The sequence below is a fragment of the Ochotona curzoniae genome, unplaced genomic scaffold (assembly GCF_017591425.1).
Source record: "Ochotona curzoniae isolate NIBS_2020 unplaced genomic scaffold, NIBS_Ocur_1.0 contig_1, whole genome shotgun sequence".
In the NCBI taxonomy this organism is placed as follows: Eukaryota; Metazoa; Chordata; class Mammalia; order Lagomorpha; family Ochotonidae; genus Ochotona; species Ochotona curzoniae.
In genome coordinates, this window is record NW_024464918.1 from 320612 (window position 1) to 335035 (window position 14424).

General features: G+C 49.7%; 1 protein-coding gene across 1 annotated transcript in view; it reads left to right on the forward strand.

Annotated features, from left to right (window-relative positions):
• The window catches only part of COL23A1 (collagen type XXIII alpha 1 chain), a 282364-nt gene that overhangs the window by 217426 nt on the left and 50514 nt on the right, over nt 1-14424 (forward strand). The window contains exon 3 of the mRNA XM_040973788.1: nt 8708-8752. Within this exon, the coding sequence (XP_040829722.1) occupies nt 8708-8752 (45 nt within the window). The remainder of the gene's footprint in view (nt 1-8707; nt 8753-14424) is intronic.

The window sequence follows — 14424 nt, forward strand, 5'->3', positions numbered from 1 at the left end:
GGCCAGAGGATGTGGGGAGCTTGGGCTTGGGCCTGGGGTTTAGGCCAGTCAGCCACTGTCTACCGACACCTAGAGCAGCTCTCTCCCACCTTGTGGCAAGCTGGGGTAGCGTGGCACCTGCTGAATCCCAGCCTTGCCGCAATGAAGTTTGGCCAGTGACCTGGCATCTTTGGGTCCATGTTCCTCCTTGGTAAAATGAGATGGCAATGACTTCCACCTGGATCAGTGAGTCCCACGTGTGAGATTGGGCACAGCTGTGCGAGCGGCAGTGTGCCACGGCGGCAGTGGCAGCCACGGGAGTGGGCGAAGTCATCGCTGGTGCTTTACGAACACAGGGCTGTGTGACTGCACAGCTGGACTTCAGCTCTCGGGGCGTACAGAGCATGATGTGGTCCAGTGAAGAGCAGAGAGGTTCGAAATATTCTGCCAAAAAGGAAGGAAGTAACAGGAAACGCCAGCGTGGTGTAACAAATAAAGCTGTTGCCCGTGATGGTGGCATCCCACGTGGACACAGGTTCAAGTCCCAGCTGCTCCACTTCCAATCCAGTTCTCTGCTAATGTGTCTAGGAGAGCAGTAAAGGATGGCCCAAGTCCTTCGGCTCTTACATCCGTGTGGGAGGCCCAGATGAAGTTCCTAGCTCCTGGCTTCAGCCTGGCCCAGCTCTGACTGTTGCAGCCATTTGGAGAGTGAACTAGCAGATGAAAGATCTTTGTCTTTACCTCCCTGTCTCTGTCTCTACCTTTCAAATCAATAAAGAATAAATTAAAAAAAAAAAAAAACAGAGCCAGGGGTGGCATTGTGGCATAATGGGTTAAATTGCTGCATGCAGTGCCAGCATCCCATCTGGGTACTGATTCGAATCCCAGCTGCTCCGCTTCTGATCTAGCTCCCTGCTAATGTGTCTGGGACAAAGTAGATAGTGACCCAAGTGCTTGGGCCCCCACTACCACACCCTTGGGAGACCCTGACGGAGCTCCTGGATCCTGGCCTCAGCCTAGCCCACACCTGGCTGTTGCAACCATCTAGGGAGCAAACCAGTGGGTGGAAGGACCCTCTGTGTCTCTCCTCTCTCTGTCACTCTACCTAGAATTTAAAAAGAGTTAGCAGAGGGAATTTCAAATGTTCCCAGCATTGAAAGTCAAGAACCTCTGAGGTGATAGACCAATTATCCTGATCTGATCATTTGCATACATGTGTTGAACTGTCAGACGGTACTGCTTAAATATATGTGATGACTGTCATTTTTCTTAATTTAGAAAGAAAAAAAAGTAAATGAATTACCTAGATGACTTTGATATGGATAGATGAGTGAGAGAAAATAGGAAAAAGTGACGGGTCTCAGGGCAAAGAGTCCACCCCACAAAAATGTTGATGGGGACCAGGAACTGGGGTCCCCTGCCCTTTCCCAGGGGCCTCTGCACAGGCAGGCTGTAGGCAGTGCTTGTTAAAGGCAGCGCTCGTCTCACTCACCCGAATGGCCTTTTAAGTTCTTTTTTTAAAAAAAAAAAATTAAAAATAAAAAGCAAAAGCTTTTCATTCTCTGAAAGCCATAAATCCTGGCTTCGTTAAGCTGGGAGAAGTGCATCGGCCCATGTGTCAGTGATTAAGGCTCGGGGTGAATGGAGATTTGAGGAATGTGGCGTCTTTGGGGTGTGCTAGTTCCTCGGCATCTCTCTGGAGTCTGTTTTCCAACAGGAAACAGGATCTCAAGGGATGATGGGCCCAGGATCAAGTCCACTTCCACCAGCACAGATCTGGGACTGACTGAGTGGGTGCCAAAGCCACAGGCCCCTGCCTTGGGGAGCCCTGCCACCCACCTGTGCCACAGACAGACATGGTGCCCAGCTACACAGCAGGTACCAGTACTTTTGAAGCCAATACCTTGCCTCACCCAGGGTTAACCTGACTCAGTCTGGGCCCTTTAAGAAAGTGAGAATGTCTCTCCCACTCTCTGGAGGCCTCCCCGGCCTCGTCCCCTCCAGTCCAGGAGCCTTCAGGCCCCTGGATCTGAAGGCCTGGAGCCCTGTGGGAGAGATGGGCCACGCCCTCTGGGTGCTGTCATACTTGCAGCTAGCAGGGCCCAGGCAGGTGGGTAAGGCGGGGTGCCTCCAGACCTCAGAAACAGCCTGTTAGCTGTCTTGTTCTGCTTTGTGCCACTGCAACCAACTACCTGAGATCTTTGATTTATAAAGAAAGAGATTGTTGTCTCAGCAGGTGGGAGACCGGGATATCCGGAGATGGAAGGTTCACATTTGCAAGGGGCATGCTGGCTGCGTCAGCGCCCCCATGTTGGGGCAATGCTGGGTGGCAGAGCTGAACCCCCTGCACCTGCTGCCCTTGGATGATTCTCCAGTGCATTGGGGGAGAGAGACACACAGTCACACCCTAGCTCAGGGCTCCCCCAAGTCCCCTCCCTTTAAGTCCCTGCTGCAGGTCACAAGACTGGGGTCCTCCCAGAAGCAGTGCTTCTGCTTAGAGCTCAGCGCTCCTGCCCCGCCTCCCCGGTGACCGGAAGGACTCCTGGTGGGACACAGCCTCTGCCATCACCTGCTCTTGTGTCTCTGGGTCCCTCTCACTGCTGGGACCTGCACCGTGGGCCATCTCCCCGACGAGGTGGAACTTGGACAGGACACTTGTCCTTGGGACCCCCATTTGCCTCTCTGTCCATGGGGTCCATGGGGTCCAGCTCAGCTATACAGAGGCAGGCTAAAATGCTAAAAGCAGCCAGGTCCAGGCTGGCACAGGCTCAGCAAGTATGGGACAGGCCTCCCCTCCCCAGGCCCAGACTGGCACCTCTCTTGCAAGAGCCCCGCTCACCAGGAGCCTCTGGGACATGGCTCTCAAGTCTCATGTGGCTTGTGAAGTCTCAGATCTGGGTGTTTTCATCCTGTTTTAAATGCTTGATGACAGCCCTTCCTCACTGGAGGGGCAGGCACTGTGGATGGCATCTGATGCACAGCCCTGGAGACCCAGAGCTGCTGACAGCCTTTGATTAAATATTTAATCCATGGATGTCTGAGAGCCATGCCTGGCAGCTGACATTTTTTTTAAAGGGTTTATTTATTTTTACTGGAAAGGCAGATTTATAGAGACAGGGAGAGTCAAAGCAAAAGCTCTTCCAAACGTTGGTCCACTCCCCAAATGGCTGTGATGGCCAGAGCTGAATTGAACAAAGCCAAGGAGCCAGGAGTTTCTTCTGGGTCTCCCACATGAGTGCAGGGGCCTAAGGACTTGGGTCGTCCTCAGCTGCTCTCCCAGGCCACAGGCAGGGAGCTGGCTGGGAAGTGGAATAGCTAGAACATGAGCTGTCACTTGGAGGTGGAAGATTAGCCAGCTAAGCCAGCGCTCGTACCCCTGACAGTTGACGTTTTGTGTAGTTCCTGGCATATGAAAAGAATACATAGGGGGGTCGGCACTGTGGTGTAGTAGGCTTAGCCTCTGCCTGTGGTGCTGACATACATGTGAGGGCCGGATTGAGTACCGGCTACTTCGTTTCCATTCTAGCTCCCTGCTATAGCCTGGGAGAACAGTGAAGAATCATGGCCCAAGTGCTTTGGCCTCTACACCCATGCTGGGAGACCAGGATGAGTTCCTGGCTCCTGGCTTCAGATCAGCCCAGTTCCAGCTATTGCTGCCATTTGAGGAGTGAGTCAGCAGATGTTCTTCTCTCCCTGTAACTCTGCCTTTGGCTGGGCTCATGATAGTGCCAGTGCACCTCAGCCCGCTAGGAGCTGGGGTTCAGATCCCCAGGCATCTCTCTGGGCCTCAGTCTCTTTATCTGTGCAATGGAGACAGCCTTCCTGATCAGGTTGATGTGAGCAATACAGCCAGCCCCTCGTGCATAGGTTTCATGCTGCACATTCAAGCAACAGCAGGTGGAAAATGTTTTTTAAAAGGTGCATCTGTATTAAACAAATGCAGACTTTTTTCCTTATATAATACGTATTCTTTTATCTGCTTGAAAGGTAGAGTGACAGAGATAAATTGGTACAAAGAGAGAGAGAGGAGCCAGGAACGTGTCAGGGCAGGTATCCAAGCACCTGAACCAACATCCACACTGCACCCCAAGATGCGTCACCAGATGCTGGCTCAGAGCAGCCAGGACTCCAACCAGTGCTCTGAAATGGGGGGCAAACCGTTGCAAGCAGCAGTGTAGCTTGCTGTGCCATAAAGCTGCCCTCAGACTTTCTTCTTGACATGGTTCCTCAACAATACAGTGTGACAACTTCATGTCCTTGCTAGTTACCAAACAGAACGTAAAGTACATAGGAGGCTGTGTGCGTGTGACCATATTCATGGAAGGAGTCCGAACAGCCATGGCTCTTGGGAATCCTAGGACCAATCCCCCTCATGAATTCCAAGAGACGATGCTATGAGTAAAAGCATGGAACTGGGCTTAGCTCCAAGTATAAGACAAGTGCTCAGTAAAGCATGGACCAACCACTGTTTCAGTAAGCATCATTTTGGCTGCTGTGGCTACCCAGTGAAGTCCGAGCCTTTGGAGAGAGCAGCCATGTTCACACGTGAGGCAGGCTGCAGGTCCCCTGTTGGTCCAGTTCCTCCTGACACAGGCCCTGTTCACTGAGTGACCCCAGTTCCCAATGAACACAGCAGGTAGTCAGGACTGCCACCTGCCTAGACAGACCCCACTGACACGTGGACCTGATGGAGGCCGTGGCTGCTGTGGTGTGTCCCCCGAAAGATCATGGCTGCTGTGGGAACCTGGTGATGCGAGAGGTCAGGGACCTGTGGGAGGTCAAGGTCACAGGGACGTAGCAAGGACACACACACTGCCTTCACAAAGGATTAAGGTGGTTCTTCTGAGACCCTGGGTTGATTCTCCAGGAAAGGTTAGGTAAAAGAACAGGCATGGCGCTCTGCAGACTCCCAGGTCTCAGCAGTGTCACCCCTCAGTCACACACACCCCTGCCAAGGTGATGGCATCACGTGAGACTTTCTCCCAGCTGCATCGAAGCTGGCACCCCGTTCTTGAACCTCCCAAACCTCATTTCTTCATAAAGTCATCCATCTTCCAACACTTTGTTATAGTAACCAAAAGCACACTAATTGCAGCGGGGATGTCTTGAAATTCCAGCAGCTGGTAGCATTTTTTTTTTAACTGTTAGGAGAAAGAGATGAGTAGAAAAGGAGGTGGCAGATGAATAGAAGGTTGCCAGGCAACCTTAAGCCACGAGCAGAGGCCTAGGTGGAGATGAGGGCAGGAGGACACACAGGGTGACCCCCAGGGGTCGCAGCTTGGCTCCTTGGGATCTGCTAGGACTTACACTTAGATAGGGGTGCAGAATTTGAGTTTTGGAGGTGTTGTCTCTCAGACAAGATGGACATTTGAGTAAGAAGCTCAAAATGAAGGGTAGACCAGTTGCCTGTTGTCACTTTGCCACAATTCAGTTCCTAGTTAATGGGCATGGTAAAGCAGCAGAAGGTAGCCCAAGTGCTTGGGCCCCTGCCACCCACATGCAGGACCATGATGGAGTTCCAGGCTCCTGGCTCCAGCCCAGCCCAGCCCTGGACATTGCAATCATTTATGGAGCAAACCAATAGACAGAAAAAACAAATCTCTCTGTGTCCTCCTCTTTCTCTCTATCATTCTACCTTGCAAATAAACAAAATGAATATATTATTTTAAGCCTCCAGTCATGACCCTTCAAGCCTAAGACCCTTGGCCAAGCAGTTTTGCCGAGCCGCATACTGCCTTCCACAGCCTTTCCAGACCCCAGGGTTCTGTGAGTGACAGCTGGGTCTCTTCCCTCGGACAAGCGGAGGAGCTGGCGCTGAGCGTGCTGGTGAGGGTCGCCCTCCGTCGCCCACCCTGAAGACAGATGTACCAGAGAGGAGAGAAGGTGTTCTGAATAAACAACCCAGCCTGGCTGTTCTGTGTGACTGACACGCTCCCGTGGGTCCAGGCAGCCCCACACAGGGAGCTAAGGAGGACATTGAGACGGGCCTGGGGCTGGGCTGGAAGGGCAGGAAGCTAAGGAGGACATTGAGACGGGCCTGGGGCTGGGCTGGAAGGGCAGGAAGCTAAGGAGGACATTGAGACGGGCCTGGGGCTGGGCTGGAAGGGCAGGAAGCTATGGTGCATGTGCAGGTGCAGCGTGTTGTGGCCAAAGTCATCAACGTGTGCCTTGTGCACCTCACATACTATGAGGAGCTGCAGTCTGCCCCGAGCTGGGCTGGGATCCTGGACTTGTCGATTGGTTGTTTCCAGGGCAAGCGCCACATGCCAGGCCTGTGCCCAGGATGGGGAAGAACTACCAGCTACATCCTGGACAGGAGTGCCATCAACACTCAGAACAGCATGGTTTAACTTTTTCAGTTTTGTTTAACCACCCTGACCCTTGACCCCAGCCCAGAAGGCTGGCAAGAAATTCATTTGATCTCATTCCCCAGCCTGGCACGAGGTCAGGTTCTAACCTGGGTGGTTCCAAGGGGCCCTTGCCACCCAATTGGGTCTTTCCTCTCTCAGGGCCTCTCTTTGTCCCCCCTACAATAGAATCTGACTTTGAAAGCAATTGCTTTGCTGTCTGTCGCATGCACAAAAAAATGGGGCTGACCATCCACTTAGAAGGGAGGAGCAAAGAGAGAACTATGTTGACTCCCTATGATCCATCCTTGAGCCCGACTCAGGCGAGTCTCCATGTCTCCTCCCTGGTTATCCTGGGGATTCTTGAGGGGCTGTGAAAAGGGCCGTGTGGCTCCAGACCCATCCCAGAGCCTGCCAAGCAGAGGGTGGGCAGCACAGAGAGGTCTAGAAGGTCATTTACAGAGCAGCCGTTTGACCTCGTGGGTAAGGTGCAGGTTAGGACACGTGTATCCCATGGCAGCATGCCTGGGTTCAAGTCCCAGCTCTGACTCCAGACTCCAGACTCCTGTTCATGCAGGTCTTGGCTAAGATCCCTGCCACCTACATGGAACAACCACATTGAATTCTCAGCTTCCAACTTCAGCCCAGCCGCTGCCATGGTGTGCACTGGGGAGTATACACGCTCTCGAATAATTTGTTTAAAGATTTGTTGGGGAACCAGCATTGTGCTGTAGTGGGTTAAGCTGCCACCTGTAATGGCAGCAGCCCATGTAAACGCCAGTTCGAGTCTCAGCTACTCCATCTCCAATGCAGCTTCCTGCTAATGTATCTAGGAAAGCACTTGAGGGTGGTCCAAATGCTTAAATCCCTGCCATCCATGTGGGGAACCCGAATGAAGCTCCTGGCTTCAACCTGGCCCAGCCCAGGCTATTGCAACCACTGGGGAATAAAGCAGCATATGAAAGAAAAATATCTCTCTCTCTCTCTCTCTCTCCCTCTCTCTCCAACTCTTCTAAATAAGTAGAATAAATGTTTGCTTATTTATTTGAAAGTCTAAGTTACAGAAAGAGAGAGAAATCTTCCATCTGCTGGTTAACTACCCAAACGGCTTCAATGGCTGGCAGCAGGCCAGGATAAAGCCGGAACCAGGACCTGCATCCAGGTCTCCCGTGTGGATACAGGGGCCCAAGCACTTGGGCCATATTCTGCTGCATTTCCCAGGCACATTAGCAAGGAGCTGGATCCAAAGTGGAACAGCCATGACTCAAACTGGGCCATATGGGAGGCCAGTTTAGCCCACTGCACAACACCAGCCCCCAAATAATGGTTTTAAATGTCACAAAATATTATCTATATCCTTTGCTTCTGCATTCATTTTTATGGGGGAAAAAAACTGGAGAATCCATCAGACTAAGAGGAGTGGGGTTGTGTGAGTTCGGTGAGAGGCCCAAGCGAGGAGTGCTGGCCGAGGTCCCCAGCCTGAACCGGGGAGGCCCGAGCTCTGAGCTGGAGCCCTCCCACAGCAGTGCAGACACACAGGTCTCGGGGCCGGATGAGGCAGAGCGGGCAGTCAGGGAGGTGGGGACTGCTGTGCCTGGACCGTGTGCTGCAGGGAGGGGACGGATGGCTGGGCAGCAGTGCCTGCTGCTGTACACCGAAGCACTGGAAATGCCAGTGCCACTTCCTGCTGCTACCCTATTGTCTTGTCTCAGTGAGCACTTATTAAAAATATTTTTCTTTATCAGAATGACAGATTTATAGAAAGAGAGAGAGAGAGAGATCTTCCATCTGTTAGTTTAATCCCCAAATGGCAGTAACAACCAGAACTTAGCCAATCTGGAGCCAGGAGCTTCTTCCGGGTCTCCCATGCAGGTGCAGGATCCCAAGACCTTGGGCCATCCCCAACTGCTTTCCCAAGCTACACACAGGGGGCAGGAGCTCCACAAGAAGTAGGGCAACCAGGACACAAAGCAGCATCCGTATGGAATACTTGTGCTTGCAGACAAAGGTTTAGCCAGTCGAGTCATTGCACCAGCCCCTCTCTCAGTGATTGTTAAGTAGTGCTTGTCAGGCCTTCCATAAGTCGCTGCCACCCTCACTTTTCTCACAAACCAGAGATTCTCAGCTTCTGACTTGTGCGTAGTTGGGGAGGGAACAGATGACTGAGTGACAGGGTAAGTACATGAAGGGCGTGAGTACAGCCAACAGGAAAGGGGGCAGATACAGGGGGTTCTGTGCACGACCCTGCACCCATCCACCCACCTCAGACTAGCTGCTCCCACAAGACCACAACAGAGTGGTGGGAGGCTGGAAGCCAACAGGCTGTGCCCAAGCCCCCTAACTGCCCTTCTTAACCTGTGCGCCCTTGTCTTCCTGTCCAGGGCCCCCAGGACGGCGTGGCAAGCCTGGAAGAAGAGGCGACCCTGGTAAGTCCTGGGTTTGGTTAGCTGCTCAGCCTAGGCTCGGGAGTCTGCTGGGTGCTGCTCCCCGGCCCCCCAGCCACCTTGTGCTGCTCCCAGTGGCCACAGTGGCCAGTGCTCCCTCATCTCAATCTGCCCTTCTGCAATGCAGAGACATCTGCTGTCGGGCTCATTGACGGACCCAGCCTGCCACCATGTAGCAGTGTGTCTCCGTGGCCATGGCGCCTCACTCTACTGTGAATCACTCAGCATCATGTAATGGTTCTCCAGGCATTCCTCCCCCAGCCCAAAATTGGCCCATCCTTCCCTTGGAATGGTTTCCTTCACATACAACCTGCAGGCTCAGCTACCCTCAGCACCATCTTCATCTCACCCAGAACAAACTTGCTGTGCACATGCCCACCCCATCAGCACCAGCCCCGTGCCTCACCACCCCAGTGGGGGCTTGCCCAAAAGACTTGTGACAAGGTCTTGCCCAAAGTGATCCTTGACCTCCCAATGGCAATGATGGCGGGCACCTGACCGTCCTCAGCCAGGTAGGGACCCTGGTCCTTTCTGGTTTGGTAGGTGTCTTCCTCCCTTTCTGGCCTTGGATTCCTGTGTCTTCAGCTCCCCACAGCGCAATGCAGATGACAACCGTAATGCAGAGCGTACTCATAGGAAAAGCCCCAGCCCAGACTGTCTGCTGAAAACAGTCAGCAGAGATTGTTGCACAGTGCAGCTGCCAGAAATGGCGCTAGCAACCAGAGCAGACAAGGGGAGGGCTCAAGACTTATCATGACCATCTAGTGGATGAGATGTCCAAAAAGACTTTGATGAAGCTCCCCCCTTTCCTCGAGAATCTAGAATGCAGGTACCTTTGCAGGCCCAGGAAAGGCCTCAGGGAGCGCCAGTCTCCCTCGTCCTTGGCTGTAAGATTGTGCTCAAACAGGTCATGAAGGCAGGGTTGTAACCTGATGGAGCACTGAAGCTGTGTCCCACACACAGGAAGGGGCATTTGTTGAATAAAGGCATTAAAGGAAATCTCTAAACTCACCACTAAGCTAAACTAGCTGAGAACTCAGCAGTTGCATGTGGCAAAGAATGCACATTTTATTTTGTTTTAAAGATTTGTTTATTTTTATTACAAAGTCAGATATACAGAGAGGAGGAGAGACAGAGAGGAAGATCTTCTGTCCGATGATTCATTCCCCAAGTGACCGCAATGGCTGGTACTGCACTGATCCGAAGCCGGGAATCAGGAACCTCTTTCGGGTCTCCCACATGCGGTGCAGGTTCCAAAGCTTTGGGCCGTCCTCGACTGCTTTCCCAGGCCACAAGCAGGGAGCTGGATGGGAAATGGAGCTGCTGGGATTAGAACCAGCGCCCATATGGGATCCTGGGCGTTCAAGGCGAGGACTTTAGCAACTAGGCCACGCCACCGGGCCCCAGAATGTACATTTTAAATTAATAGTTTATGGGGTGAGTGTTTGGCATAGCAGTTAAGATGCCCATATCCTACATGGAAGAGCCTGGGTGGGTTCAAGTCCCTGATGTGTTTCTAATTCCAGCTTCCTGGGGTGTGCACCCTGGAAGGCAGCAGATGATGTCGGAAGAGCTTGATTCAATGCTACCCATGTGGGAGACCCAGAGTGAGATCTGGGCTCTTTGCGTCAGCCTGGGCTAGCCTGGCTTCTGTGCACATTTAGAGAGTGAACCTGTAGGCGTTAAGACATCTCTCTCACTCTCTCTCTTTCTCCTTCTCTCTCTCTCTCTCTCTCACACACACACTTTCTCACTCTCCCTTTCAAATAAATTGAATGTCATTTCAAAATTTTAATAAAATAATTATTCTAGGAAGGTTCCTGAACAAAGAGCCACAACAATAAACAGCAAGAATGAGATATCTGAGAAGGAAAAGCAAGTATTTAACTTCCATAGTAGCCACGAGAGATTTAGATGTCCAGTTTTTAACCAAAAAAAAAAAAAAAAAAGGAAGAAACTTAAAGGTATCTGGAAGTACAGCAATAAAAGGGGGAACAAAGCCAGTAGACTGTGCTGAGGAGATCCACATAGATTTCCCTGACGAAGATCCTATGTGGTAGCCAAAGATGTTGGTTATTATAGATCCGAAAAACTAAAGAAAACTGTAACTAAAGAATTAAAGGAAAGTATGAGAATTCTGTCCCATCAAATGGAGAATATCAGTGAAAACATAGAGCAGATTTTTTGAAGAAGCGAATTCCTGGAGCTGAAAATCACAATAACTAAAGTGAAAAATCCACTCGAGGGGCTCAACCTTAATTCTGGGCTGGTTCGATGTCTGCTGATATTATCCAGTCTAAAAAGAAAAATGATACATCATGAAGATAATCTCATAGACCTTGCATATAAGAGGAAGCAGGAAGATTTGGAAGAAATAGCAGTGAAGGGCCTAGCACCACGAAGCCCCATCAAGTTAAGCCTTAGAATGGGCCCAGCACGGTGGTCTAGCAGCTTAAGTCCTCGCCTTGAATGTGCCGGGACCCATATGGGCACCGGTTCTAATCTCAGTGGCTCCACTTCCCAACCAGCTCCCTGCCTGTGGCCTGGGAAAGCAGTCAAGGACAGCCCAAAGCCTTGGGACCCTGCACCCACAAGGGAGACCCAGAAGAAGTTCCTGGCTCCTGGCTTCAAATCAGCGCAGTACCGGCCATTGCTGTCACTTGGGGAGTGAATCATCAGATGGAAGATCTTCCTCTCTGTCTCTCCTCCTCTTTATATATATCTGCCTTTCCAATAAAAATAAAATAAATATTTTTTAAAAAGATAAGCCTTAGAAATCACTCATCTAAGCACATCAGATCCACACTTCCCGAAGCAAAAGATGAAGGGTCCAAGAGAAAAATAGCTTACTGCAGAAAAGGGATTCATTAGGCTAATGGCTGATTTCTCATCAGAAACCATGAAAGCCAGGAGACATTCTAACAACCTTCTCAAAGCAATGACAGAAGATTATACTATCAAGAAGGAGATTTCATGTCTTGCAAAATGGTCTTTGAGAGGCCAAGGAGATTAAGATGTCCCCAGAAAAACAAAAATGGAGGAAAGTTACCACCAGCAGGTCCATTCTACAAGACACACTTCAGAAACTGAAGTGGAGAAACACTAGATAATAGTACAAACACACACCCACGCAGAGTCCAGGGAGGGTAACTGAACAGGCAAATGTGGATGATAGCATAAATACAGTTTTGTTTATAACTCAACTCTGATTTGAAAGACAATTGCACAAAATAATAATTAATAAAGCAGTGTTTACAGATGTGTGGTGCTTCAGGCAGTAACCTTGTGGAAACCATAGTACAACAACCAGAAATAAACTTTAATTATTGCTGTACAGTTAAAAGTAAGTTGCCAGGACCTGGTGTTGTGGCGTAGTAAGTTAAGCTGCCACCTGTTTCACTTCTAATCCAGTTTCCTGCGGATGGCCTGGGAAAAAAAACTGTGAAGCACGGCCTGACATGGGAGACTCAGATAAAACTTCTGGCTCCTGGATTCAGTCTGGTCCAGCGCTGGCCACTGTGGCCATCTGGGGGACGAAGCAATCAATGGAAGAGCTCTCTCTCTGTTTCACTCTTTCTCTGTAATTCTGACATTCAAAATAGATAAATAAATCATTTCTTTAGGAAAAGTTGTTATTAACTCAAATTGATTGTTTTTAAGTAAAATGTTAATTATAATCCCTAGGAGAAAAATAACTTTTAAAAATGGTAAACTAAGAGAATTAAAATGATACAATAGAAAAATGAAATCATATTATACTAATCTAATAGCAAACAAAGACATACTACATATAAGAATCAAGTAACAAATTGGCAGACATAGCCTATTATATTAAATATTGCAATTATATGAAATGCACCTGGATTAAATTGCTCTAATCAAAAGGGAGACTGCCAGACTTCACTGTGTTGTGGTGCAGCGGGAAGATGCACACCCCATGTCAGAATGCTGGTTCCAGTTCCAGTTCCTTCATTTCAGGTTCAGCTTCCTGCCTTTGCACTTGGAAAGACAGCACTTGATGGCCTAAGGACCATTTGGGAGACCAGAGTGGATTCTGGCCTCCTGGCCAACCTCAGCTCTTGCAGACATTTCAGAAATGAACCAGCAGATGAAATCTCTCTCTCTCTCTCTCTCTCTCTCTTTCTCTCTCTCTCTCTCTCTCTCTCCTGGGCCTGGTACAATGGCTCAGTGGCTAGATACTTGCACAAGCCGGGATCCCATGTAGGCACCAGTTTCCATCCAGCTCCCTGCTTGTGGCCTGGGAAAGCAGTGGAGAACAGCCCAAAGCCTTGGGACCCTGCACCTGCGTGGGAGACCTGGAAAAAGTTCCAGACTCCTGGCTTCGGATCAGCTCAGCACCGGCCATTGTGGCTATTTGGGGAGTGGGCCATCAGATGGAAAATCTTTCTGTCTCTCCTTCTCTCTGTAAAATCTGACTTTCCATAAAAATGAATAGATAGATCTTTTAAAAAGGAATTTTAAATAGATGTTTTTAAATGAAGAAAACAACTACAGTTAAACATCAAGAATAAAATGCTTAGAAATTAAAACAGCGGGCCCGGCGCCGTGGCGCAAGTGATTAAGTCCTCGCCTTGCACGCCTGGGACCCCATATGGGCGCCGGTTCTAATCCCGGCAGCCCCGCTTCCCTTCCAGCTCCCTGCCTGTGGCCCGGGAAAGCAGTTGAGGACGGCCCAAAGCTTTGGGACCCTGCACCCGCATGTGGGAGACCCGGAAGAGTCTCCTGGCTTCGGACTGGCATAGCATCGGCCATTGCGCTCACTTGGGGAGTGAATCATTGGACGGAAGATCTTCCTCTCTGTCTCTCCTCTCTGTATATCCGCCTTTCCAATAAAAAAATAATAAAAAAAAAATAAAACTTTAAAAAAAAAGAAAAGAAACTAAAACAGCAAGACTTATACTCTGAAAAGTGCAAAACTTTATGAGAAAATCAAAGACGCTCTATAAATAATGGACAAACAGGCCTGCCTATAGAAGACGTCCTACAATCTTAAAGTGACTTTTTCCACAAACTGACCTACAGATTCAATGAAATCATACCAAACTCACAACTGGACTTTTTTTAGCCTACGGAAATGGACGAGATCCAAAATGACCAAAACCCAGTGAAGAAGAATTCACCCTCCCCGGTTTAATCTAATACAAAGCTGCAGGAAGCAAGAAAATACGGTACTGGCATATGAACAGACACCTAGGTGAATGCATAGAATTGAAATCCCCAAAGGAAATCCTTCTGTTTATCATCAGTTCGTTTTACAAGAAAGCCAGGATAATTCCGTTTTGCTACAGCAACCAAATACGAAGAATGGAATTGGACTCCTTGCTCACGTGTCGCTGTCCTGCAGGGAACAACGTGGTGCGTGGAGACAATAACACGTATGGACTATAGCCAAAGTTTATTAACAGCATCAGACTTATTTATGATTATTATTATTTTTAACATAATTAGGGTAAAAAGGCTCAAGCACTACAGGAAGATGGGCAAGACAATTCCGTATTGTTTCCTTAATATATCTGATGTAACAGGGGATATTAAGGGAGAAGCCCCGCCCAGTCTCCCACCCACCCCAGGTCCCAGATGTGGGGCATGCTCCGAGGGTCTTGCTCAAGTGGTTCTGATAGTTCAACAGTTCT